The 27,788-nt window shown below is 42.3% G+C and overlaps 1 protein-coding gene across 1 annotated transcript in view; it reads right to left on the bottom strand.

Annotated features, from left to right (window-relative positions):
* LOC139375917 (gelsolin-like) overlaps positions 1 to 25,826 on the bottom strand; it is a 37,884-nt gene extending 12,058 nt beyond the window's left edge. Inside the window, exons 1-5 of the mRNA XM_071117879.1 lie at positions 25,706 to 25,826; positions 17,360 to 17,547; positions 7,252 to 7,406; positions 5,273 to 5,434; positions 4,338 to 4,487 (exon numbers count right to left, since the gene is read on the bottom strand). Coding sequence (XP_070973980.1) covers positions 4,338 to 4,487; positions 5,273 to 5,434; positions 7,252 to 7,406; positions 17,360 to 17,540 — 648 coding nt within the window. The 5' untranslated portion in view covers positions 17,541 to 17,547; positions 25,706 to 25,826. The remainder of the gene's footprint in view (positions 1 to 4,337; positions 4,488 to 5,272; positions 5,435 to 7,251; positions 7,407 to 17,359; positions 17,548 to 25,705) is intronic.
* Positions 25,827 to 27,788: the final 1,962 nt, after the last annotated feature.

Genomic DNA, 27,788 nt, shown 5'->3' with positions numbered 1-27,788 from the left:
TGATAAATCTATATTCCATTTCATACAAAAATAATTATTAGCGTTTCATCATTCCATCCCGTACCGTTAATTGCAACACATAGACATTTCTGTTTCATGTCTGATAGGCCTACGACACATTTTCATTTAGGCAACCATTTCTTACCCTACTCTGAGTGGACGTGAGGCCTATATTGCAGATGGACGTTCGAAAGAGTCATGAGGTAGAAGTTCGGTTTATTTAATTCAATGTATGGTTTCCTTTGTTCATATTTCCTGGGTTGTGTCGGAGTTCTGTGTTTCTGTGTCCTGCAGTACAGTTCTGCATAATAGGAGCGCACTGTACAACGCTTTGGGGTCAGAACGTTGAATAAGAGAAAATTATTGTTCCATGTATGCATGGTGTTGAAATATAATAAAAATAATTCCGTCTGATTAAGACAAATGTAACAATGGATATGGAAATAAATTGCCTTTTACATTGTAGAACCAGTTTATTCGTTTTAATTGCCAATTACAATTATGGTCCTGGGGGCCAAGTGCTTCTATTATGTAGTAGGCCTACCTGCTTAAGCTCCTGTTAGACAGATTCCATTTGGCTTTTCAAGGGGAGGCTGAACAGTCTTGCCCTCTACCAGTGTCCGTTAAGATAGAACAGGTTACGCCTGATACAGAGGCTATATCTTTTGTGCTGTTGCCGTGTATATTTGGTAAATCTACTTGTATATTTGGTATGAAATGACGCTTTCACCATTGGAACATCTGTAAATAAATCTACACTCGGAGCACGTCAACCTGCCTTGCCTTCTGCTGATGTCATGCCCTTACGACAGCTACAATTTCCCTATTTTACATTGATATTGGCTGATAAAAATCACAAAGAGGGAGGGAGGGAGGGGAGGGAGAAAGAGAGAATATATATATTCTCCTTAGTTTACCTTTCAGTAATGCATCTAATGTAGCCTTTCAACAACCTGACTCAAACACAGAGGAACGCTAGAAACTTGTTTTAGTTGCAAAATGGAACAGTTTGGACTACTGATTTCACCCTAGATCAGCTAGATGCTAGATCAGCCAGATGCTAGATCAGCTAGATGCTAGATCAGCCAGATGCTAGATCAGCTAGATGCTAGATCAGCCAGATGCTAGATCAGCCAGATGCTAGATCAGCTAGATGCTAGAACAGCTAGATCAGCCAGATGCTAGATCAGCCAGATGCTAGATCAGCCAGATGCTAGATGCTAGATCAGCCAGATGCTAGATCAGCCAGATGCTAGATCAGCCAGATGCAAGATCAGTTAGATGCTATATCAGCCAGATGCTAGATCAGCTAGATGCTACATCAGCCAGATGCTAGATCAGCCAGATGCTAGATGCTAGATCAGCTAGATGCTAGATCAGCTAGATGCTAGATCAGCCAGATGCAAGATCAGCCAGATGCAAGATCAGCTAGATGCTATATCAGCCAGATGCTAGATCAGCCAGATGCTAGATCAGCCAGATGCTAGATCAGCCAGATGCTAGATCAGCCAGATGCTAGATGCTAGATCAGCTAGATCAGCTATATGCTAGATCAGCTAGATGCAATATCAGCCAGATGCTAGATCAGCTAGATGCTAGATCAGCTAGATGCTAGATCAGCCAGATGCTAGATCAGCTAGATGCTAGATCAGCTAGATGCTAGATCAGCTAGATGCAATATCAGCCAGATGCTAGATCAGCTAGATGCTAGATCAGCCAGATGCTAGATCAGCTAGATGTTAGATCAGCCAGATGCTAGATCAGCCAGACGCTAGATCAGCTAGATGCTAGTTCAGCTAGATGCTAGATGCAATATCAGCCAGATGCTAGATCAGCTAGATGCTAGATCAGCCAGATGCTAGATCAGCTAGATCAGCCAGATGCTAGATCAGCCAGATGCTAGATCAGCTAGATGCTAGATCAGCTAGATGCTAGATCAGCCAGATGCTAGATCAGCCAGATGCTAGATCAGCTAGATGCTATAAGCCAGATGCTAGATCAGCTAGATGCTAGATCAGCCAGATGCTAGATCAGCCAGATGCTAGATCAGCTAGATGCTAGATCAGCTAGATGCTAGATCAGCCAGATGCTAGATCAGCTAGATGCTAGATCAGCTAGATGCAAGATCAGCCAGATGCTAGATCAGCTAGATGCTAGATCAGCCAGATGCTAGATCAGCTAGATGCTAGATCAGCCAGATGCTAGATCAGCCAGATGCTAGATCAGCTAGATGCTAGATCAGCTAGATCAGCCAGATGCTAGATCAGCCAGATGCTAGATCAGCCAGATGCTAGATCAGCCAGATGCAAGATCAGCTAGATGCTATATCAGCCAGATGCTAGATTAGCTAGATGCTAGATCAGCCAGATGCTAGATCAGCCAGATGCTAGATGCTAGATCAGCTAGATGCTAGATCAGCCAGATGCTAGATCAGCTAGATGCTAGATCAGCCAGATGCTAGATCAGCCAGATGCTAGATCAGCTAGATGCTAGATCAGCTAGATCAGCCAGATGCTAGATCAGCCAGATGCTAGATCAGCCAGATGCTAGATCAGCCAGATGCAAGATCAGCTAGATGCTATATCAGCCAGATGCTAGATTAGCTAGATGCTAGATCAGCCAGATGCTAGATCAGCCAGATGCTAGATGCTAGATCAGCTAGATGCTAGATCAGCTAGATGCTAGATCAGCTGGATGCAATATCAGCCAGATGCTAGATCAGCCAGATGCTAGATCAGCCAGATGCTAGATGCTAGATCAGCTAGATGCTAGATCAGCTAGATGCTATATCAGCCAGATGCTAGATCAGCCAGATGCTAGATCAGCCAGATGCTAGATCAGCCAGATGCTAGATGCTAGATCAGCTAGATGCTAGATCAGCTAGATGCTAGATCAGCTAGATGCAATATCAGCCAGATGCTAGATCAGCTAGATGCTAGATCAGCAAAATGCTATATCAGCTAGATGCAATATCAGCCAGATGCTAGATCAGCCAGATGCTAGATCAGCCAGATGCTAGATCAGCCAGATGCTAGATGCTAGATCAGCTAGATGCTAGATCAGCTAGATGCTAGATCAGCTAGATGCAATATCAGCCAGATGCTAGATCAGCTAGATGCTAGATCAGCAAGATGCTAGATCAGCTAGATGCAATATCAGCCAGATGCTAGATCAGCCAGATGCTAGATCAGCCAGATGCTAGATCAGCCAGATGCTAGATCAGCCAGATGCTAGATCAGCTAGATGCTAGATCAGCTAGATGCAAGATCAGCCAGATGCTAGATCAGCTAGATGCTAGATCAGCTAGATGCTAGATCTGCTAGATCAGCTAGATGCCTGATGCTAGATGCCTAATGCTAGATGCTAGATCAGCTAGATGCCTGATGATAGATCAGCTAGATGCTAGATGCAAAAGTGTGCAGTGAATGTGTCACTGTCTGTCACCTTGATTACTCCAATATGTCTCTCGACCTGTGTACCTATGTTATAAACTTTCATTTGTATGCTAGGTTGTAGCAACCTCATGATGGGTATAGGGAAAATTCCAGTATCATGTAGTAGCCTAAACCTGTTGACGTTACATTGAACTGGGTGAATGGAATATCAATGAAAGTCATCCAATATGCGGTAATAGAAATAAGGCCATGCTCATAAAAAAATATATTTTTCACTCTAATCTTAAACGACACAAACCGTGTATGTGTGTGTGTGTAATAATGATTTGGTGGATGCTTATATTAATCCTATTTCACACAAGTGTGTATTATACACATGTGAATTGGAAGTGTGTTTTTTACATATCCTAACGCTCCCTGAGACACCGTCGGAGAGTGGGGTCACGGCCAGGGTCAGCCAATATAAATGGCGAGCCTGTGTAACCGATGAGAAATGGCTAGCTAGTTAGCGGTGGTGCGCGCTAATAGCGTTTCAATCGGTGACGTAACTCGCTTTGAGAACTTGAAGTAGTGGTTCCCCTTGCTCTGTAAGGGCCGCGGCTTTTGTGGCGCGATGGGTAACAATGCTTCGTGGGTGTCAGCTGTTGATGTGTGCAGAGGGTCTCTGGTTCGAGCCCAGGTAGGGGCGAGGAGAGGGACGGAAGCTATACTGTTACACCTGGAGTTAAGTGCCTTGCTCAAGGGTACATTGACAAATTTTTCACATTTTCAAACTAGCGACCTTTCAATTACTGGCACAACACTCTAACAACTAGGCTACCTGCCGCCACGGTGTGTGTGTGTATGTGTGTGTGTGTGTGTGTGTGTGTGTGTGTGTGTATGCGCGTGTGTGTGTGTGCGCGTGTGTGTGTAAGCATGTTTGTGTGTATCCCTATCCCTCACCTCAGTGAGTTCCTGTGGCTCTGCACCATCCTCCACCATGTGGAGCTTGGCCCTGCCGTTCCTCTCGTTGTCCCTGATGTCGATGGCCACCTGGGAGGCCTTCAGTCTCTCGAAGCGGTTACTCTCACTGCCACACCACTGGTAGATATCCTGAAGAAGAGGTGGAAAAGAAATACAAGACATAAAGTGTTTAGGTTTCCAGTGGTACCATGTAGGTGCAGATATTACTGTCTGTCCGGTGACTATATTACTGTCTGTTCGGTGACTATATTACTGTCTGTTCGGTGACTATATTACTGTCTGTCCGGTGACTATATTACTGTCTGTTCGGTGACTAAGGGCTCTATACGTGTACAGATATTACTGTCTGTCCGGTGACTATATTACTGTCTGTTCGGTGACTATATTACTGTCTGTTCGGTGACTATATTACTGTCTGTTCGGTGACTATATTACTGTCTGTTCTGTGACTATATTACTGTCTGTTAGGTGACTATATTACTGTCTGTTCTGTGACTATATTACTGTCTGTTATGTGACTATATTACTGTCTGTTCAGTGACTATATTACTGTCTGTTCTGTGACTATATTACTGTCTGTGCGGTGACTATATTACTGTCTGTTCGGTGACTAAGGCCTCTATACGTGTACTGATATTCCATTTCAGGTGTATATCATTTTTACTTTTCATGTTACTTAGCCAAAAGCCCTTCAGGCTTGTAGGGCAAAATCCTAACTTAAGATGCATAGCTTAACATTTTATTCAAATATATCATTGAGGTCAATGCATGATTATGACGTGAGATACTGCACCTATAAGTTTCATGTTACTTAGCTCGTAGCCCTGATTCCAACTTACAGTTTTCCAATACTGTAGCCTACATATACACAGGCCAGATCTACATTTCACCTCTACTGTAGTGAAGAGTTTTACCTTGCCCAGGTCCACGATAAAGCAGTCTCCCTGGTTGAAGCTGGCCCAGGACAGTACCACCTCCGTGGCCCGGATGGTCCGCCTCCCCTTGATGTGCAACAAGCGCTTCATGCTCATGTCATTGGTCACAACGTGCTGGAAGCCTGAAGCCACGCCCCCTTGCTGTGATAGGAGGGGTCAAATAATGTCAAAGAGTAACGATGAGGCTTGTTCGGTGGTGCGCAATGTTTGAACCCTTGCAGCTTGAAATGTATTACATAAAACTTGCATTATTCCCTATTCGACAAGACAGAGAATAATTTCTGTTCTACACTACAGATTTCTACCTTAATGTGCTGTCAGCTGAGCCTTCCTGGTAAGCCGCCACACAAAAACATGCATATGGAGGTTAGAGGGAAATATTGAATCATGATAAAAGTTTGCAAACCATTGATATCACTGTTCAAACTTCAATTCAACTCAAACAATTTGTCCATTGGTTTGGGGAAAAAACATTGGCAAATCCTGGTTCTGCTTTTCCTCTCAAGGGCATACAAAGTGTGTTCCCATGTTATGTGATTATGAAAATTCCCCAAATGAGAAACAGATCTACTCTGAGGGGGAGAGTTCTCCTGAGAAATGGCAGAGAAGCAGCTATGTTTATTTTCATGGAAAGAATGTTTTATGTCTACAGGGTAAGGAAGGTTTCATATAATGAGCCCTAGCTTGGTACCCTGTTCCCCTCCCTCTTTTCTCACCCCTCCCTATTTCTCCCTCTTACCCTCTCTCTCTTTCCCCTCTCTCTCAATGTCCAGATGCTTTTTTTATCAGCGTGTGTGTTTTGAGGTGGGGGTGGGGAGGGGGTAAATGTGGTGTCGTAGTGAAATGAGGATTTCTCATTAATTAATTTCTCATCTTACCCTTTCCCCTCTTTGTTCTGCTCCCTCATAATCCACATCTCTTTCTTTCTCCCTCTCTCTATTTTTCTCTCTCAAGGACACTGTGTGTAACTCTACAATAAAAGGAAGATAGTTTCCACAAACCGAACATTTCAAAATGGTAAACAGAACTGGGTTAATTACTGCCATCTGAACCAAGGTCTGAGGTTTTTCTGGAAATGTAAAAAGACAGAGAGAGAAACAGCAAAGGGTAAACTCTCAAATCCCACAGTTGTTGTATTTATAAGGATTTCAAAATGGCTGCCGTTGACATGCTGGTTGCAGTGACTATAGCGCCTGTCACACCTTTGGATGTAAACATGACAAAGGCTAAGAGGAATGAATGTTAATGTCTATGAACTTCAGACTCATTCACTTCATTGCAAAGTTTATGGGATGTCGCAAATGATTAAACCAGTGCTTTAAACCAGTGCTTTAATCATTAGTGACATCCCAGTGACGTCCAAACCGTATCCAGTTTTTATATCCAATTTTATCCCATTTTTTCAATATTTTCTATATCTTATTTTTGGATCAGTAATACTGACTTAATCCTTCTGACCTTATACTGATAGAGTACGTCAATGGATGTCCAAAGAGTATTCCTTCCTATTGCCTAACGCATTGCCACAAACAGGAGCGGATGTAACAGAGATGTTGCAGATCGCTACGACCAACCCCTCTTGCCCCAACTGTTACCTTTCTAATGCAACACAAACCCTTACATTTCTAATGCACAATAAACCACTTCCTTACCATCAACTAACCCAGGGTATCCCAAACTCGGTCCTGCCCCCCTAGGTGCACGTTTAGGTTTTTGACCTTGCACCACACAGCTGATTGAAATAATTACAGCTTGATGATGAATTGGTTATTTGAATCAGCTGTGTAGTGCTAGGGTAAAAAACTAAATGTGCACCCAGAGGGTGCCCCAGGACCGAGTTTGGGAAACCCTGAACCCACTGCTCTTGTTCAAAGTGTCATTAGTGGATGATTCATTGGAATAAAAAAACAAATGACTTCCCACTCTACATCTTTCAGCTGTTAGCAGAAGAAGCTGACCTTGTATTTGATGCCAGACTTAAAGTAGCCCAAGAAGGTGATGGACTCGTTGTTCTGGACCTCTCTGAACTGGACCGGCCCTCCGCCCAGGAAGTCATCCAGCTGGGTGGCAAAGATGGCCGCCGCTCCTCTCTCATCCTGAGAACACTCATCCCCTGGAAGAAAGAGAGGAGAGAAAGTTAGAAATCATCCACAGAGAAATTGCTAAAACTTGTTTTGACCAATAGCGGTTAAGTATTGCCTTTCCAGGCCTTTATTCAAACTGTTGAGTATGGTATAGGTGACTGCCTGTTTTGGTTATAGCCAACTTCTTTTGTAATTACAGTACACCAAGCTTACTAGTGAAAGTCTACAAGCCGCTTGCACATTCTTCACATTTTCCTGCCTTCAAATTAAATGGGGAAAAAAGGGACAAAATTTGATTTATTTCGTACTTATCTTCACTACCTACTCCACATTTTCAAAGTGAAAACAAAAAATAAAAAACGAACATGCCTTGATTGCATATGTCTTCACACCCCAGAGTTAATACCTGGGGGCAGCCATTACAGCTGTGAATCATTTGGAATCAGATTCAGCCAACTTTGCGCAACTCTCAGGGCAACATACAGTGCCTTCAGAAAGTATTCACGCCCCTTGATTTTTTTCCACATTTTGTCGTGTTACAGCCTGAACTTAAAATTTATTAAATGTAGATGTTGTGTCACTGGCCTACACACAATACGGCATCATGTGAAAGTGGAATAATGTTTTTAGAAATGTTTATAAATTAATTACAAATGAAAAGCTGAAACATCTTGACTCAATAAGTATTCAATCCCTTTGTTATGGCAAGCCTAAATAAGTTCAGGAGTAGAAATGTGCTTAGCAAGTCACATAGTAAGTTGCAGGGACACACCCTGTGTGCATTAATAGTGTTGAACATGATTTTTGAATGACTACCTCATCTGTGTACCCCACACATACAATGGTGTGTCAATACACCCAGTCACGACGAAGATAGAGGCGTCAGTTGCCAGAGAGGAAGGAAACCGCTCAGGAATTTCACCATGAGGCCAATGGTGACTTTAAAACAGTTACAGAGTTTGATGGCTGTGATAAGAGAAAACTGAGGATGAATCAACAACCTTGTAGTTAATAAACAATACTAACCTAAATGACAGAGTGAAAAGGAAGCCTGTACAGAATAAATCATTCCAAAACATGCATTCTGTTTGCAACAAGGCACTAAAGTAAAACTGCCCTGAAAAAGTCCTGAATACAAAGAGTTATGTTTAGGCCAAATCCAATACAACACATCACTGAGTACCACTGTTCATATTTTCAAGCATGGTGGTGGCTGCATCATGTTATGGGTATGCTTTTCATTGGCAAGAACTAGGGAGTTATTTAGGATAAAAATAAACTAATAGAGCTAAGCGCAGGCAAAATTCTAGAGAAAATCCTGGTTCAGTCTGCTATCCAACAGACACTAAGAGACAAATTCCCCTTTCAGCAGGACAATAACCTAAAATGCAAGGCCAAATATGTAACCCTTTTCAGGAAGCTAGGCGTATGTCGCACGTCACTACACAGGAATACACACGGTCAGTGTGAACCGGAGTGATTTAACACAACGGGCCAAACAAGCAGTAGTTACAAACAAAACGGAAACGACACAGGACGTCTTACTTAGTTAAAGTGGTTCAGTACGCCGTGAAGTGTTCATCCATGTATACGGGTAAAAGTCTAGCTACATTTTCAGATTATATGCGTATCGAATTTTGTCAGAAAGTCGTTTTCATTGCAAGTTAAAGAGTACTGTTAGCTAGCTAGCGAACGTTAGCTTCCTGGCTCGCTAGCTAACATTACTTGTATGATCTGTGTCGTCTGTGTAATTGTATTTGTATCTCAGAGAGCAATTTACCATGCTAATTGTAGCCTAATGTTAGTTAGCTAGATAACAATGAACCTAGTTGGTTAGCTTTAGCTACCTGCAGATTCATATTAATGCGTTTCATGCATGGTGGCTAGCTATGACAATCCATTTGTACTGGATGGGTCGGGATTATGGTTTATATTTTAGTTAGCTAGCTTCATGTCTAAACAAGATACTCCACTTCGCCAGATGATTACATGACCCATCAAGTTAGGTAGGTGTGTCTGTGGGTGATTACGGCCTTCTATTGTATTTCATGAACATGTGTACATGTCTAGACAATAGTGAACCATCCACTTAGCTAGATGTGGCTGGGGTGTGGTTATAACATTTCTTTCACATGACCCGTCAATTTAGACATGTGTGTCTGGGTCAGCATCATCTAATATTTTAAACACTTTCTATTTTTGACATTGCTACTATGCAAGAAACCATTTCACTGTACCGTTTACACCTTCTGTATCCTGTGCATGTGACAAGTCAACTTTGATTGTATTTGATACAGTGTGTGTTTACCAGAGATGGTAATGTGAAGAACAACATGACCTGCACCAAAGTCAGATTAGGATATAGGCCAAGATCTAGATAAAGTGTATTTTTACCTGGAATTTTTCCCTTATTATAGGCTACTATTTTCCCGAATTTTAGTCTTGAAATCTTTGGTTGTTCACTACACTACCTTACTCCATTTGTTTAGCACATGTCTTCACATGTGAATCCTTAAAGAGATGGGTGGGGCTAAGGCTTAAGAGCTTGTGAACAATGCTGAATAAGTATATTCAAGGGACATTCTCAAAAGTGGGGTTACAAGTTTATAAACTTTCAAAGCAGAATTAGTTCCCATTGTTCCTCAACTGCAGTGAATGATTTCGTAGCTCTGTGTCTCTACTTTTATACAATGTAAAAACAACTTTATAATTTTGCAACATAAGAACAAATCGAGGTGGTCGGTCACATATACAATGAATTTGCTTACCAACGACTTTGAATGTTCCTGAGTGGCCTAATAATGGCAAGACTTGAAAATGGCTGTCTAGCAATGATCAACCACCAACTTGACAGAGCTTGAAGAATTTTTTAAATAATAATGTGCAAATAATGTACAATCCAGGTGTGCAAAGCTCTTAGAGATTTACCCAGAAAGTCTCACAGGTGTAATCACTGCCAAAGGTGATTCTAACATGTATTAACTCAGTAGTGTGAATACTTATGTAAATTAGATATTTCTGTATTTCATTTTCAATCAATTTGCTTAAATTTCTAAAAACATATTTTCACTTTTTCATTATTGGCTATTGTGTGTAGATGAGTGCAAAAACATCTAAATGTAATCTCTTTTGAATTCAAGCTGTAACACAACAAAATGTTGTTGAAATTTCATTGAATAAGGTGATTCAACCAATCTGTGCCTAGTTGTAACTTCATCCCAGGGTTAGGTTTTCAGAAGACCGAGGCGGGTTTTCCTTTTTACTTGGGCTTTCCTCCATTTATATGTATGTCGATCCTAACAAACTCCCCAGTCCCTGTCAGTGACAAGCATATGTCATGGTTCCTCCGGGCACCAGAGGGCGGTAGAGACCGCCCTAGAGACTATCTTTGCTACTCAGGTGTTGCTTATCATTTCATTATTATTTTCCTTTTAAAATAGGTGTATTTTCTGTCCTTGTTTGCAGAAGCTTGATTTTGGTTGCCCTGTGTGTTTGTTGCCTGAGTAAGAGGTCTAGAGTTTGTTGGTTGTCAGTGTTACTGTTATCCTTCTGTTACCTTATTTTCAGTCAAGTATTTACGGTCATCTGGTCCAGCACCTGGATCCAACCCCACCACGTCACAGCAAGCTTCTGCCCCAACATGGACCCAGCAGAGATCAACCAGTTGAGAGGTCATAACCCACAGAGGAGCACTGTTGGGAAGACAGCAAGAACAATTCTCCCAGATCTCCGAGATCCTCCGGGCACTCACCAATTCCTTCTGTCCACAGCACACCCCAACCTAGGAGGAGCCAATGCCCAAGTCTCATCGCCCAGTGCTACAGGCGTTGCCGTAGTTCCTCCAGGGACCCTGCACTGGGAACCCAAGATCCCAGCCCCTGAGCGGTATGACGGCCACCCAGGAGGATGTAAGGGTTTTCTCACTCAGTGCTCTCTGGTGTTCGAGTTACAATCCTCCTTGTTTCACTCCGATCGGGCCATGATCGCCTACATCATCTCTCTGCTCTCGGGCAGGGCCCTGGTGTGGGCAACGGCCGTGTAGGAACAGCAGCCACCATCCTGCAGCTCCATATTAACCTTCGCTGCCGAGCTGTGTTGAGTCTTTGAATACCCAGTCGGTGGACGGGAAGCAGCAAGCTGACTGGTCCGCCAGGGGGCCAGACCAGTGGCTGACTTCACCATTGAGTTCCGTACCCTCGCCACCGAGAGTAGGTGGAATACTGAGGCACTGGTTACCGCTTTCCACTAGGGCCTGTCTAACTCTATCAATGATGACCTGGCTGCCTGGGAACTGGGAGAGGACCTTGAGTCCCTGATAACGCTGGAAATCAGGCTTTACAACCGCATCTGAGAATGGGGGTTTTTGGCGGTTTTTTTGACACCACCCCAGGATCCCGGCTTTCTGAGCACCCCACCTGAACCCAGCATTGAGGAGCCAATGCAGCTGGGACACACGTCTGAGCCCACAGGAGCGTGACAGGCACACGCCCGAAGGCTGCTGCCTATACAGCGGAGGTTGCGGTCATCACCGTGCTACATGTCCAGAGCTGACGGGAAACACCAGGGCTCGCCAGGACAAGGGGAGACCCTGATAAGCTGTGCTGTTACCTCCCGGCTACCCAGTCACTGTATGTTACTACCCACAACCCTCCACTGGGAAAACCGTCAACACCGGATTCAACTCTTCGTGGAATCTAGGGCCGCAGATAACTTCATTGATCCCCTGTGTGAAATGTCCCATTCCTCTGCAGATTCAAGCCCTCGATGGACACCCCATTGGCTCTGGCCAGGGGGACTATCAGGCCAAGCCCATTCTACTGCAGGTTGGGGTGAACCACTCAGACTTAAGTTTTATTTTGATCACTGCTCCTGAGAACAGACTTATCCTAGGGTACCCCTGGATAGTGCTACATAACCCATGATTCTCCTGGTCCATGGGACACCTACTAGACTGGGGTAAGGACTGCCAGACTAAATGACTAAGACCCCCACCAAGGGCCTAGCCATGTCCTTCTACATCCATTAAAGGCCAAGACCTCTCCTCTCTCCCTCCCGAATACTTCGACCTCTGGGAGGCCTTCAGTAAGAGGCTACAGGCCCCCCTTCTCCCTCATCGTCCATATGACTGTGCCATAACTCCTACCTGGCTCCACGCCTTCCCGGGGCCATCTGTACTCTCGCTCAACCCTTGAAGCGGCAGTCCTGGACAATTACATCCGGGAGTCGCTGGAGGCAAGATTAATTTGACCCTCTACATCCCCAGCTGATGCAGGCTTCTTCTTTTTTTTCCTTATTTTTTTACCTTTATTTAACTAGGCAAGTCAGTTAAGAACAGGATGGAGGCCTGCGTCCGTGCATCGATTAGAGGGCTGAACCAGATTACGATCAAGAATGTCCGCTGCCTTAGAGTTGACCCAATGGGCCAAATTCTTCACCAGGGAAGGAGATTAGTGGAAAACTGCCTTTAACACCCCTAGTGGCCACTATGAGTATTTAGTCATGTCTTTCAACTACAGACTTCCCCAGGACATTGTTTCATATCGGGGCCCCCAGTTGGTTGCACGCTATTGGAAGACCGTCTGCTCTGTTGGGGGCATCGGTACGTCTCTACTCTGGGTTCCACCCACAGTTGAATGGGCAAACGGAGCGTGCCAACCAGGAGCTAGGGAAGTTACTCCGCTGCTTCGTCTACACTCAGGCCAGAAACTGGAGCAGATAACTCGTCTGGGCGGAGTATGCTCATAACACACTGCCGAACTCATCCACTGGACTGTCACCGTCACCTGCCCGACATCAACATCAGGCAAACCGGCACCGAAAACCTCTTCGGCTCCTCCGACCGGGTCAACGGGTGTGGCTGTTCACTCATGATCTGTCCTTAAAGGTGAATTTGTGGGAGCTTGCTCCTCGCTACATAGGACCCTTCAAGATCCTGAGTTGCATCAACCTGGATACCTATCGTCTCCAGCTTCCCAGGTACATGAGGTTCTGTCTGTCCTTCCATGTCTCCGGTCTCAAGCCAGTCCCTTCTCCCCCCTCCCCAGTCCCCCCCCACCACCACCTGCTCCTCCGCCACCTCGACTTGTGGATGGCCAACCTGGCCTACACTGTCTGACGTCAGTCGGAGGCTCGCCGGGTCTGAGGGACCCTGCAGTACCTGGTGGACTGGGAGAACACGGACCCGAGGAAGGGCATCCTGGATCCGGGTCTGGTAGGAGACTTCAACCGATTACGTGGTGGTCGTCAGGGCTCCGCAGCTGGAGCCGCTCCTGGGGGTGTACTGTCATGGTTCCTCCAGGCAGCAGATGCCGTCCTAAAGACTTTCTTTGTTCCTCAGGTGTTGCTTATCACTTCATTTATGATTTTTCTTTTTTTTTTTAAATGTGTGTTTTCTGTCCTTGTTTGCAGAAGCTTGATTTCGGTTGCCTCTGTTTGTTGCCTGAGTAAGTTTTCTAGTCCTAGTTTTTTTTTCAATATTACTGTGATCCTTATTTTCAGTAAAGTATTTAATTTTATAATAAACCATTGATTCCGCGTCTGTTCCATTCTCTGCACCTGGGTCCAACCCCACACGTCGCAGCATTCCCATAACATGATGCTGCCACCACAATACTTTGTACTTTCAAGGGTTTCACTCTGTGTTGTGTTGTATTGGATTTGACCCAAGCCTGTCATTTTTTATTTAGGCCAAAAATATATTTCTTTGCCATGTTGTTTTCCAGTATGACTTAACGGCCTTGTTGCAAACAGAATGGATGATTTTGATGGGATTTTTAAACACAGGCTTTTTTTTTCTGTCATTCAGGCCATTAATGTGGAGTGAATACAATGTGCATCCTCTATTTTCAAGTATTGCCGTCGCAGCATCCTGTTATGAGTATGCTTGTCACCGGCAGGGACTGGGGAGTTTGTCAGAATAAAAAAATAAAGGAGACCAGATAAAAAGTTGAAGGAAACCATGCGTCAGTCTTCTGAATATCTAACCCTGGGATAGGTTGCTTTTCAGCGGAACAATTACACAAATGTTTATGCCAAAGACAGACTAGAATGGCTTTCCAATAGGTGTTGAGTGTTCCGGAATGATCCGGTCTCTGTCTTGACTTAAATCTGTTTGAAAAAAATATATAAGGTTTGAATATTGCTGTACAATAATTCCTTGCCAAATTTACTGAGCCTGAGAAATGTTTACATAAACAATGGATATGTTGCCCAAAGAGTTATGCAAAGTTGGTAGAATCTTTGATTTATATCTGTAAAAAAAAACTCTGGGGTGTGAAGACTTATACAATCAAGACATGTTTTTGTAAAAAAAAATAAAAAATTAAATGTTCACTTTGAAAATGTTGTAGGTATTGTAAAACGGTAGGAAAAAACAACCCTATTTTATACATTTTTAAATGTGACGACTCTTCAAGGAGTGTGTAGACTTTCAATGGGTACTGCACAGTATGTACATAAATACTTATTTTAAAACTGGTTTGATCAGATTCAACAAGAACTCCACCAAGAGCCAGAAGGTTCTCTTTACTACAGCTAAATATGGTTTGAGTTTTGCCCTGGGGCTCCAACATGTGGTTGAAAAACTGAAACGATGGGGTGGAGTTGTTTGCAACTCTGCGTGGATCCCTCTCAGATCTCGAACGGGAATGATAGAGAATGTTAGATCAGTAAGGCCGCCACCACAGCAAAGAACTGAAGCCTCGATCAGAGGGAGAGCTAGGCACCACATAAACCCATCCAGACCCAGGCCTCTCTAATGTGGCTGGGTAATGACTAACAGGCACTGGTATGCTATGTGTGAGAGCCGGCAGCATGCACACTGTGTTCACTCTGGTTTGTCTCAGTGCAAAGTCGAACTGACAAACTAGACATAGGAGAGTTGGAGTGAAGAGGAGAGAGACAGAGAAAGAGAGCTAGAGAGAGAGGGAGGAAAGGAGACAGAGACAGAAAGAAGGAGATGAGGGAGTGTAGTATACACTCTCTCCTACACGTAATTACTTGTGGGCTTTCTTTGAAGATTTTTGACATTTGAATCAAGCTAATAGACATGACAGGAAAACAAGAGGGGAAATAGAATTACACAAGTTAATTTCACACAAGAGTTTCAACACTTCTGCTATCTCAACACTTAGATACAGTGTCAGGGTGGAAATGCTTTCTCACGTATGTGTGTTGAGAAAGAGGAACATTTCCTGCTAAGCAATATTTGTTATATGCAGATTCAGTGTCTACAATACGTGTATATTTGACCATAGCTATAGGGTATTTATTCACATGCACACTGACAAAAGTAATGTTTTCTATAAGGGTCTATATGTAGATTAACCACAGCTACCACAGGTATTTCTACATTATTTATATCATGCAAATTCACATGGCCTCTCATGGTAGAAACCGTGTAACAAAATAGCAAGTATTTGTAGAAGTATCTTACGTTGATAAGGAACTGAAATGCTGTATCTCCCACCAAGATGGTCTATTTGTCTCTGTAATGGCTACTGTATCAACCACCAATAGGGTCTATTTGTCTCTGTAATGCCTGCTGTATCTCCCTCCAAGAGGGTCTATTTGTCTCTGCAATGGCTACTGTATCTCTTACCAAGGGGTTGGAACTGAAATGATTTCCCAATCGTTTTGTTCTGAACTGAACCATTATTTTGTTTGTTCTATTCCACTGTTCCAACCAGCAAAATACATTTCTGAGCCGGTTCAAAGCCCCGGTTTATATCGTTCCTTTGTGTTCTTTGAAAATCTCTGAAATTGTAATTGTTTTACATTTTGTTCGATGTTAAATTACTTAACCAATTATGCTGTACGGATAGACCGGTTGCTATGGAGTAGGCAAGCTATAGCTCAGTGAGTTGTTTACAGGCTAGCTATAGCTCAGTGAGTTGTTTACAGGCAAGCTATAGCTCAGTGAGTTGTTTACAGGCAAGCTATAGCTCAGTGAGTTGTTTACAGGCAAGCTATAGCTCAGTGAGTTGTTTACAGGCAAGCTATAGCTCAGTGAGTTGTTTACAGGCAATCTATAGCTCAGTGAGTTGTTTACAGGCAATCTATAGCTCAGTGAGTTGTTTACAGGCAAGCTATAGCTCAGTGAGTTGTTTACAGGGAAGATGGAAAGATAAGTGTCGGGCATGAGATGCAACTAAAATTTTGCGGGTTGGGAGAGAGCGAGAGAGGGTGGAGGACGAGGCTTGGCTTGCAACGCTTGGCATCTTGTAGCATCTGAATTAGGCCTACATAATTATAAATACAGAGGAGCGGTTTCTAGGGAGGAACTTTGAATGTCTTTGAACTTCAGAGTTGACTTAACGTTGGACCAGAAAAGTTAGCTAGCTAACAAGCTTGTGTGTGCAGAGCGACACCAGAATTAAAAACACATCTTACCTTTTAGTAGTTAATAAATCCAGTGTGAAATGTGATAACTATAGTATCCCTAACAAGCATTGAAAAAGTTTATCCATTGTTCTCTAATTAAAAATCTCTCTCCCTATCTTCTGAATCACGCTTATAACGTCAGTAGGCTATAGCTAAGCTTCGGAGGGGGCGGCAGGCAGATGTTCAGCTGGCAGGCAGATTCTCAGCTGGCAGAAGTTTCTGATTGACAGGGGGGGGGGGGGGGGGGTTCCATGCTTTTAAAATAATGGTTCTGTTCCGGAACAGTATAGTTCACTTTAGTTCCTGGTTCTGATTCTTTTCCTTGAAAATGTGTATTATTTTCCGGTTTTCTGTTCTGTTCCCTGAACCGGTTCCAACAAAGTAGCTCTTCTCTCCCTCTCTTTCTCAAAGTAAACATTGATCTAACATGACTGGATGAAAGCAAGAAATCTACTACATAGATATCTCAGATCCAGTTCATGTCCAATCAGTGGTTACTAATAGGTGTGTGTCCGTGTGTGTGTGTGTGTGTGTCTGTGTGTGTGTGTGTGTGTGTCTGTGTCTGTGTGTGTCTGTGTGTGTGTGTGTATGCAAGTCTTACCCATCCACATGTGTATGTAGTAGGAGGGAGCTGCAGTTGTGTAGAGGAGCAGATAGGCATCTCCTGTGTAGAAGTTGCCGTGCAGGGCCTTGGGGACAGGCTTCAGGTCCATGTTCTCAATACGCCACACCTGCAGCCCTTTCTCCTTCCCTGCAGTCACAAACTCCTTGTGTGACACCATGACAGCTCTGAGAGAGAGAGACAGAGAGAGCTGGAGCTTCAAGAGGCAGACATACTATAAAAGTCATAAACATCTCTTCTTTTACAACTTCTCTTCTTAATGGTTCAATATGCAGAAATCTCTCCATTTTCTGGTTGCTAAAATTCTAATTGTTCGCCTACTATCAGTTTATGTAACAAAACAAGCAAGTATAGTGTAGCAAATCATTGTACTAACCACTGTGAAATATATTTTCCATAATCCAAAATATTGTATTTTCAGCTGTTCGAAGCTTGTTTAAAAAAAATGAAAGTAAAAGAAGCAAAAAACTAAATTTAAGAAGGAGAAGCATAGAAATACTGCACATAGAACAGATCTAACGCTCCTTAGACTTGCTTTCAATGAGAATGACAGATCTATAATTTCTAAGTGAATTTGGTGTGTGTTGATAGTAGTGGGAGAGGTTGATTACACCGTGAAACAAATCATCGTACAGTGATAACCCACTGCCCTTAATCTACCCTCTCAGCACCATAAGGCTTAATGTGCCTCTAATACAGATAACCCCTTATCATGGGGAATTGCATAATCTTTTTCAGATCAGAAAGTGGTTTGCTAGTGTCATGTAGCCTATGGGCTCTATTTTAACAATACTAACGCAATGGTAAATCTAAGCGCAGGAGATAGCGCTATGGGTTCAGGGAAGTGTCAAAAATTATCGGTGCACTTGTCAGAGGCAAGTTGTGTATTTCCAACCATTTATGTATTGCCTTGGAATCAACTCCAATTCCAATGTTAGTCCGTTATAGTTTGATAAATGGCTTACAGAAACGAAATAACAAAATGTAGACCTATCTTTGCTAAATAGGTTCACTTGAACCGATTTGCAGTCCACATTGTTCTAGGGGCATCCCCACAGATATAGGGGCTAGGCCTAGTGTACATTATGGCTGAGAATGGACATGCCAAACATTGTCAATATGCAAGACTAAATTCATTATAATATGGCCTAAAAAGAGAACGAATAATTCTAATCAAACTCTAAACAAAACAACAACTTGTTTTAAATTTACTATGTCACACTTACAGGCACCATAATTTCTCCCCGTGGCCATATAATATTAAAACAATGGAAACTATGGAGGGTTTTACGGCACATTCAAACTTTTCACAGTAACTGGACAAAGATCCAACATAAAGGGAAAAGGAGAATGTCCACTCTGTTATGCTGCTCCCAATGTCCACTCTGTTATGCTGCTCCCAATGTCTACTCTGTTATGCTGCTCCCAATGTCCACTCTGTTATGCTGCTCCCCAATGTCCACTCTGTTATGCTGCTCCCCAATGTCCACTCTGTTATGCTGCTCCCAATGTCCACTCTGTTATGCTGCTCCCAATGTCCACTCTGTTATGCTGCTCCCAATGTCCACTCCGTTATGCTGCTCCCAATGTCCACTCTGTTAATGCTGCTCCCAAATAGGCCTATGTTTTATGAACATAATCAGAACCATTTTACAGATCAGATCGCATTCACACATCTCCAGAAGTTGCATTGCAAGCGCGCCGCGGACGTTGTAACCATAAAACCAGGAAGGTGAATCATTCTAATAAGATTGGTTGAAATAAAATTGAATTTTTTAAATATATTTTTTTAAACAACAACAATAAATACATGTAATATGTAATGATATCATACAACCACCAGGATAAAAAGCCAGGCGTTGCTGTTGAACCAGTCTTCACTATAGTAAAACAACTCTCAAATGACCTGAAAACAAAGATTGTTCAACATTATGGTTTAGAGGAAGGCTACAAAAAGCTAAGTTCTTGTTAAGGCCAGAAGTGGCAGGCCAAGTAAAATATCGGAGAGGCAAAGGCGAAGGATGGTGAGAACGGTCAAAAACAGCTCACAGACCACCTCCAAAGACCTACAACATCATCTTGCTGCAGATGGTGTCACGGTGCATCGTTCAACAATTCAGCGCACTTTGCACAAGGAGAAGCTGTATGCGAGAGGGATGCGGAAGAAGCCTTTTCTGCACACACGCCACAAACAGAGTCGCTTGAGGTATGCAAACGCACATTTGGACAAGCCAGCTTCATTTTGGAATAAGGTGCTGTGGACTGATGACACAAAGATTGAGTTATTTGGTCATAACAAGGGACGTTATGCATGGCGGCAAAAGAACACAGCGTTCCAAGAAAAACACTTGCTTCCAACAGTCAAATTTGGTGGGGGTTCCATCATGCTGTGGGGCTGTGTGGCCAGTGCCGGTACTGGGAATCTTGTTGAAGTTGAGGGTCGCATGGATTCCGCTCAATATCAGCAGATTCTTGGGAATAATATTGAAGAATCAGTCACAAAGTTGAAGTTACGCCGGGGCTGGATATTACAACAAGACAACGACCCAAAACACTGCTCAAAATCTACCCGGGCATTTATGCAGAGGAACAAGTACAATGTTCTGGAATGGCCATCCCAGTCCCCAGACCTGAATATCATTGAGAATCTGTGGGATGATTTGAAGCGGGCTGTCCATGCTCGGCAACCATCAAACCTAACTGAACTGGAGATGTTTTGTAAGGAGGAATGGTCCAAAATACCTTCATCCAGAATCCAGACACTCATTAGAGGCTATGGGAAGCGTCTAGAGGCTGTTATTTTAGCAAATGGAGGCTCTACTAAATATTGATGTGATTTTTCTATTGGGGTGCCCAAATTTATGCACCTGTCTAATTTTGTTTTGATGCATATTGCACATTTTCTGTTAATCCAATGAACCTAATTTCACTACTGAAATATTTCTGTGTCCATCAGTCATTTGATAGATCAAAATGAAATTGCTGATGCAAACACCCAATTATTTATAAATGGAACTCATGGAAATTATCAGGGGTGCCCAAACTTTTTCATACGACTGTAAGACAGTTAAATTGCCGAACCTAGCGTTAGGCCTGGAAAATGCTAATGCGGCAGTTTTTACATAACGAAATTGAAAACTAACATGCGTTTACACTAGTGCCGCCTTAATGCCAGCCGAAAATAGAGCTCCATGTGTCATGTAACCTATGACTGTAGCCTATGAATTATTGGTTCAAAACTACTGTACCTTCTGTTTGTGTATAAACTTGACTCGTTTCAGGAAACTAGATGTATGTCACGCGTCACTACTTCACAGGAGAGGCATTTGAACGTAAACATTTATTTTTTATCAAAATGCGTATTTTGGGGGGGCAGAAATGCCTTCTGGAACGTGAACTTTCATGTGCCTTAATAACAAACAAATGTAAATATGAATAAAATTGTTAAATTACAAGCCTAGTTAGTTTAGCCACGGAAAAAGTGAGGAACCTTCCCGTTAGCCATGATTGGCTGAGATAATGGATGGGCTGGACTTGCCAATAGATGAGTTCGGATTCGTCTGTCATGTAGCACGCTTCTTTCTGTCTATAACATGAGCTGCTCAGTATGTGTAGGTAATCCTTTCTATTTGGGCTTTTTTGAAAGATTCCACGAAGAACTGCATAAGTGTTGATAATGTTCCACTTTCTGGAGGACCAAGTTTTGAAATCAGTGGAATGCCAGGTGGAAGCAGTATGATAGCTAAGGAGATGGAGAAAATTCTGGCGTTTGATTGCAAATAATGTGAAGGGAGTCAAAAAGAGAACACACAGAAGAAGTCTGTTGTATAACACACCTGTGTCCAGATTACATCTTCAAGCTAAGGGCAACCATGGCATCCGCAACACAGATGGAGAACCGTTCATCAATGTATACAGGTAAGAGCTACATTTTCAGATATTATACATTTCTAATTGTTTTTTTTGTTGTTGTTGTTTTTTACCCCCTTTCCTCCCCAATTTTGTGGTATCCAATTGGTAGTTACAGTCTTGTCTCATCACTGCAACTCCCGTACGGACTCGGGAGAGGCGAAGGTCGAGAGCCGTGCATCCTACAAAACACAACCCAACCAAGCCGCACTGCTTCTTGACACAATGCCCACTTAACCCGGAAGCCAGCCGCACCAATGTGTTGGAGGAAACACTGTGCACCTGGCGACCGTGTCAGCGTGCACTGCGCCCGGCGTTGCTAGTGTACGATGGGACAAGGACATCCCTGCCGGCCAAACCCTCCCATAACCCGGACGACGCTGGGCCCATTGAGTGCCGCCCCATGGGTCTCCCAGTCGCGTCTGGCTGCGACAGAGCCTAGACTCGAACCCAGAAACTCTAGTGGCACAGCCTTAGACCACTGCACCACTCGGGAGGTCCGATACGTTTCTAATTCGGTCAGAAAGTCATTTTCATTTTCATTACAAGTTAAAGCATACTGTTAGCTGGCTGGCTCACTAGCTAACATTACGGGTATGATCTGTGTAATAATATTATTTATAGTTATAGCCTAATGTTAGCTAGCTATGTCGGCCCCATGTTTCATGAGTTGAACGTTAGATAGCTGGCTAACAAGCTAGAAACGAACCAAAACATTGTTTAGAAAGTTGCTTTTAGTTGCCTGGTTTGCTAGATTGACATATACTAAATTCATTTTTAAACTGATGGGTTTATAAGTGTCAAAATACACCCGGTATGCTATTTTGGCTGCTGATGTCATGAACCTGTCGTTTTTGTGTTCATACTTTTTCATAACGACAACGACAAGTTTGACGTCGGACGACAATAGAATGTTGATGTTGTCACTGCGACAACTGTCTACAGACATGACAATAGAATGTTGATGTTGTCACTGCGACAACTGTCTACAGACATGTCAATAGAATGTTCATGATGTCACCGTGACAACTGTCTACAGACATGTCAATAGACATAGTATAAACCAGTCTTCAGTCTTGAAATCTTTGGTTATTTAGTACACTGCTGTACTCACTCTGTATAGCACATGGCATCACGTTAATCCTTAAAGCGATGGTTGGAGCTAAGGCTTAAGAGGGTGGGAATGATCTTGAATGGGAGTAGACAAAGAGGAGCTCTCCAGTAGGTGCACCAAAACATTCAAGGGCCATTTTCTCAAAAGTGGGGTTACAAGTGTCAAAGCAGAATTACTTTCCCAATGATCCTTAAATGTAGTGTATGATATACCATTTTCTAGTTCTGAGTCTCCACTTTTATCCAATGTAAAAAACCCAAGTTCAAATTTTGTTACGTAAGATCAAACCGGTCGGCAACAAATGATCATACAAAATAAATATTTTATAGATAACTTCAGACTACTGGCACAGATCAAAAATAGTTCAACTAACATTGTACTATTTGTCGTCACTCATTCAGTCAATATATTCAATATAATGTAGTGTAAGGGTCGGGAAACTTTGACTTTTAAATTTGTATTAACCTATGGAGGAAACCCCTGAATCTGACACTGACCGACCTAGATTGAGAGATTATGTAGGGATTATGTCAACTACAGATTTTGTAGCTCCTTTCCCAGAACCACGATTTGCTACCACAAGCCCACGGTGTAATATTGTGTTGACATAACCGTGGCTTCGGTATGCTTTCTTGACTTTTAAATGACACAGGGAAGATGAGGGAGATTAAACTGAAAATAGAAGCAAGGATAACATTTTATGTGCCTAGCAATTCTGAATCAAATCAAATCTAATTGTATTTGTCACATGCGCCGAATACAACAGGTGTAGACCTTTCCGTGAAATGCTTACTTACAAGCCCTTAACCAACAATGCAGTTCAAGAAATAGAGTTAATAAAATATTTACTAAATAAACTAAAGTAAAAAAATCTAATCAATCAAAAAGCAACACAATAAATGTAAATAACAACAACGAGACTTTATACAGGGTCTACCAGTACTGAGTCAATGTGCAGGGGTACAGGTTAGTCCAGGTCATTTGTAAAGTGACTATACATAGATAATAAACAGAGAGTAGCAGCAGTGTAAAAACAAAGGGGGGGGGGGGGTCAATGTAAATAGTCTGGGTGGCCTTTTGATTAGTTGTTCAGCAGTCTTATGGCTTGGGGGTAGAAGCTGTTAAGGAGCCTTTTGGTCCTAGGCGATCCAGTACCGCTTACCGTGCGGTAGTAGAGAGAACTGGAGTCTTTGACAATTTTTGGGGTCTTCCTCTGACAAACTGCTTCTATAACCACTGTTTCTAATGATGCCTACTACTATAACAAATCAGCAGAAGTTATATTATTATATGATAACAGCGGGTGACTCATTAGCTTACAAACCTTAGCCAACTGTGCTGCCTGTGAATTAACTAGCTCTCTGGTTCTGCTCTAACTGAGATAGCTCCTCATCTATCTTTGCACTCAATCAACAACACACCCTTGAGACAATGTAAATGTGTTAGGTGAGCTAGTTATCAAATCTACTGAAATAAAATGTGGTGACACCACACGGTAGCCTAGCGCGTAGCGCGTTGGGCCAGTAACCGGAAGCTCGCTGTTTCGAATACCCTGAATACCCTGAGCCGACAAGGTGAAAAAAATCTGTTGATGTGCCCTGAGCAAGACACTTAACCCTAATTTACTCCATGGGTGCTGTACTACTATGGCTGACCCTGTAACACAACACATTTCGCTGCACCTATCCAGTGTGTGACAATAAAAGATAAACAAATTTATGACCAAATATTAAAATACCTTTCTCTCTCACACATACCAACACACACGCTTGTCTTTTCATTTCCACGTGGGGATAATCCAATAATGTACAGTGCATTCGGAAAGTATTCAGACTCCCTTGACTTTTTCCACATTTTGTTACGTTACAGTCTTGGATTAAATTGTTTTTTCACCCTCTTCAATCTACATACAATACCCCATAATGACAAAGAAAAAACAGGTTTTTAGACATTTTTGCACTGTATGAAAGCTGGATTGTTGATGCTATATGTATTGGCCAATGAGAGATGTTTCAGACACCAGTTGGCCATATTGACACTCCCCAGAAGGAGCATAGGAATGAATGGAATTCTGTATTTAAAGCTGCAATAAGTAATTATATATATTTTTTCAACCAGACTCAAATAGAAATGTGTGTTATAGATCTGCCATTCTCATTGAAAGCAAGTCTAAGAAGCAGTAGCACTGTTCTTTTTGTGCTATTTCTATGCTTCCCATTCTTAAATTTCGTTTTTTGCATTTTTTACTTTCAGGTTTTGTACACCAGCTTCAAAAACTGCAAAAACAATATTTTTGGTTATGGAAAATATACTTCACAGCGGTTTAGATGGTACAATGATTCTCTACACTGCACTTTCTTGTTTTGTCACATAAACTGAAATTAAGCAAACTATTATAATTTTTAGCAACCAGGAAATTTCGGAGTGATTTCTACATAGTGCATCTTTAAGTATTTTTGTTGTTGTAGTGAAAGAAAAAAATACTTTAAGGAAAATGTTTTTTTATATTTCTTTTCATGTTTTATTTTGATGTTTACCTCACATAATATAACTTAAAAGTATGCATTAAGGTGTCTGTAATAAGGTGTCAGTACACATTTTCACAACGGTGGGGGAGTGCCAAAATGCAGACGGGAGGCTTCAAAACAGCGCCCCATATATATACTCTATAACTCATCTAGTGTACTAGTTAGTATAGGTCTATAAAATAAATCACTGGCATAATCTGATGCATACAATAATGAATCTGATGCACTTCGAACTCAATGGTGACATTTTTCCATCTTCGCAGGGAACATAACAGAATAGGCTAGCCTGTGCCCCAAATGGGCTGGCTGTGCTGGGAAATGTTATCAAGCCGAGTAGTATAAATGATCCCATGCACAACTCACAATATGATACGCCTATTTACACTTCATTGATAAAGATGGAAAAATAAGGGCATTTGTTTGGCTATTAGTCAACTGCGTAAAGAGTTGAAGAGATAATGTTTCAGTCGATCTCTGTTCAGATTTAAAACAGGAATAGACCGAATTCACAGTCGGTCACACACATCTGGATATGAAATCATTTGGAACTTTGCGCACATTTTTGAATAATTAAATCCAAACTTCAACAGTGTCTACGATTGCGCAAGATAATTTAGACGAAGCTCGATAAACGTTTAGGCGTAATAAAGTTTCCATAGAGACCATTGGAGGTTCAAACAAGTCTCGCAAATTTGTAATAAAATGCATTGCAACAAAGAATCAAAATGCACCAAATTATAATACAAAATTAATTCATATCAAAAAGTAACTCACGGTTTGACAGATGTGTAATGGAAAATGAGACAATGGGTGCTAAGTGAGCAGAAACAGATGTGGACGCGAATACAACTTCTTAAAACGCCTGTTCATTGCTTGTTGAGTGTTCAGCCCTTATGGGTTTGACATTGAAGCAACGCATTGATTGGTCGACAATCAAAGCCATGAAAAAAAGAGCTGTACAGAAAATCGAATGAAAGGTAATTCGTCACATGCTTCGTAAACAACAGGTGTGGACTAACAGTGAAACGCTTACTTGCGGGCCGTTCCCAACAATGCAGAGAGAAAGAAAATAATAGAAAAGTAAAACATAATAATACAAGTAATAATAGATACACAATGAGCGACCATAACTTGGCTATATACACGCGGTATCAGTACCGATTCGATGTGCAGGAGTACGAGGTAAATTAGGTAGACGTGCATATAAGTAGGAATGAAGGGTCAGATAGTAAAGTGTAGTAGCAGCATATTTGATGATGAACAGTTGGCTAAAAAAAGGTGTCAATGCAGATACTTAAATAGTTAACCAAATAGCTACCTGAACTAACTATTTAGCAGTCTTATTATGGCTTGGGGGGAGAAGCTGTTTAGGGTTCTGTTGGTTCCAGACTTGCGGTAGCAGAGAGAACAGTCTATGATTTGGGTGACTGAAGTCTTTGATCATTTTTAGGGCCTTCCTCTGACACATACAGTATAGAGGTTGTGGATGGCAGGGATCTCGGCCCCAGTGATGTACTGGGCCATTCACACTACCCTCTGTAGCGCCGTGTGGTCGGATGACAAGCAGTTAGTTACCATACCAGGCGGTGATGCAGCCAGTCAAGATGCTCTCAATGGTGCAGCCGCATAACTTCGGTGACTGGCAGAACGGGTGTTGTATGTGGAGGATGAGGGCTGCAATAGATATCTCAGATAGGAGGGAGTGAGGCCTAAGAGAGTTTTATAAATATGCATCAACAAGTGGGTCTTGTGACTGGTATACAGAGATGACCAGTTTACAGAGGAGTATAGAGTGCAGTGATGTGTCTTATAAGGAGCATTGGTGGCAAATCTGATGGCCGAATGGTAAAGAACATCTAGCCACTCGAGAGCACCCTTACCTGCCGATCTATAAATTATGTTTCTGTAATCTAGCATGGGTAGGATGGTCATCTGAATCAGGGTTAGTTTGGCACCTGGGGTGAGAGGAGGGATTACGATAGAGGAAACCAAGTCTAGATTTAACTTTAGCAAGCAGCTTTGATATGTGCTGAGAGAAGGACAGTGCGCCGTCTAGCCATACTCTCCAGTACTTGTATGAGGTGACTACCCCAAGCTCTAAACCCTCAGAGGTAGTAATAACACATGTGGGAAGAGGGGAATTCTTACCAAACCACAAGCCCTTTGTTTTGGAGGTGTTCAGAACAAGTTTAAGGGTAGAGAAATCTTGTTGGACATTAAGAAATCTTTGTTGTATAGCATTTAACACAAAATCCAGGGAAGGGCCAGTATAAGATTGTATCATCTGCATATAAATAGATGAGAGTTTTCTACTGCCTGAGCTATGTATCAAGCCTTGGGGCACTCTCCTGGTGACAGGCAGTGGCTGAGATAGCAGATTTTCTGACTTTATACAGTGTACAGCAGTAGCTACAATGAGCCTTGACTAGAATACAATATATACAGTGGGGACAACAAGTATTTGATAATCTGCTAAATCGGCAGTGTTTTCTACTTACAAAGCATGTAGAGGTCTGTAATTTTTATCATAGGTACACTTCAACTGTGAGAGACGGAATCTAAAACAAAAATCCAGAAAATCACATTGTATGATTTTTAAGGAATTAATTTGCATTTTATTGCATGACATAAGTATTTGATCAGGCTAGGAGTTAGGATAAAGTTAGGGTTAAGGTTAAGTTTACGAGTTAGGTTAAAGGGTTAGGTAGAATGGTTAGGGTTAGCTAACATGCTAAGTACTTGCAAAGTAGCTAAAAAGTATTAAGTAGGTATTTAGCTAAAATGTTAAAGTTGTCCATGATGAGATTCAAACTCTCAACCTTTGGGTTGCTAGACGTTCGCGTTTTATGCACACCTT

This window comes from Oncorhynchus clarkii, chromosome 20, assembly GCF_045791955.1.
Source record: "Oncorhynchus clarkii lewisi isolate Uvic-CL-2024 chromosome 20, UVic_Ocla_1.0, whole genome shotgun sequence".
Taxonomy (NCBI): domain Eukaryota; kingdom Metazoa; phylum Chordata; class Actinopteri; order Salmoniformes; family Salmonidae; genus Oncorhynchus; species Oncorhynchus clarkii.
This window is presented reverse-complemented; position numbering and strand designations above follow the sequence as displayed.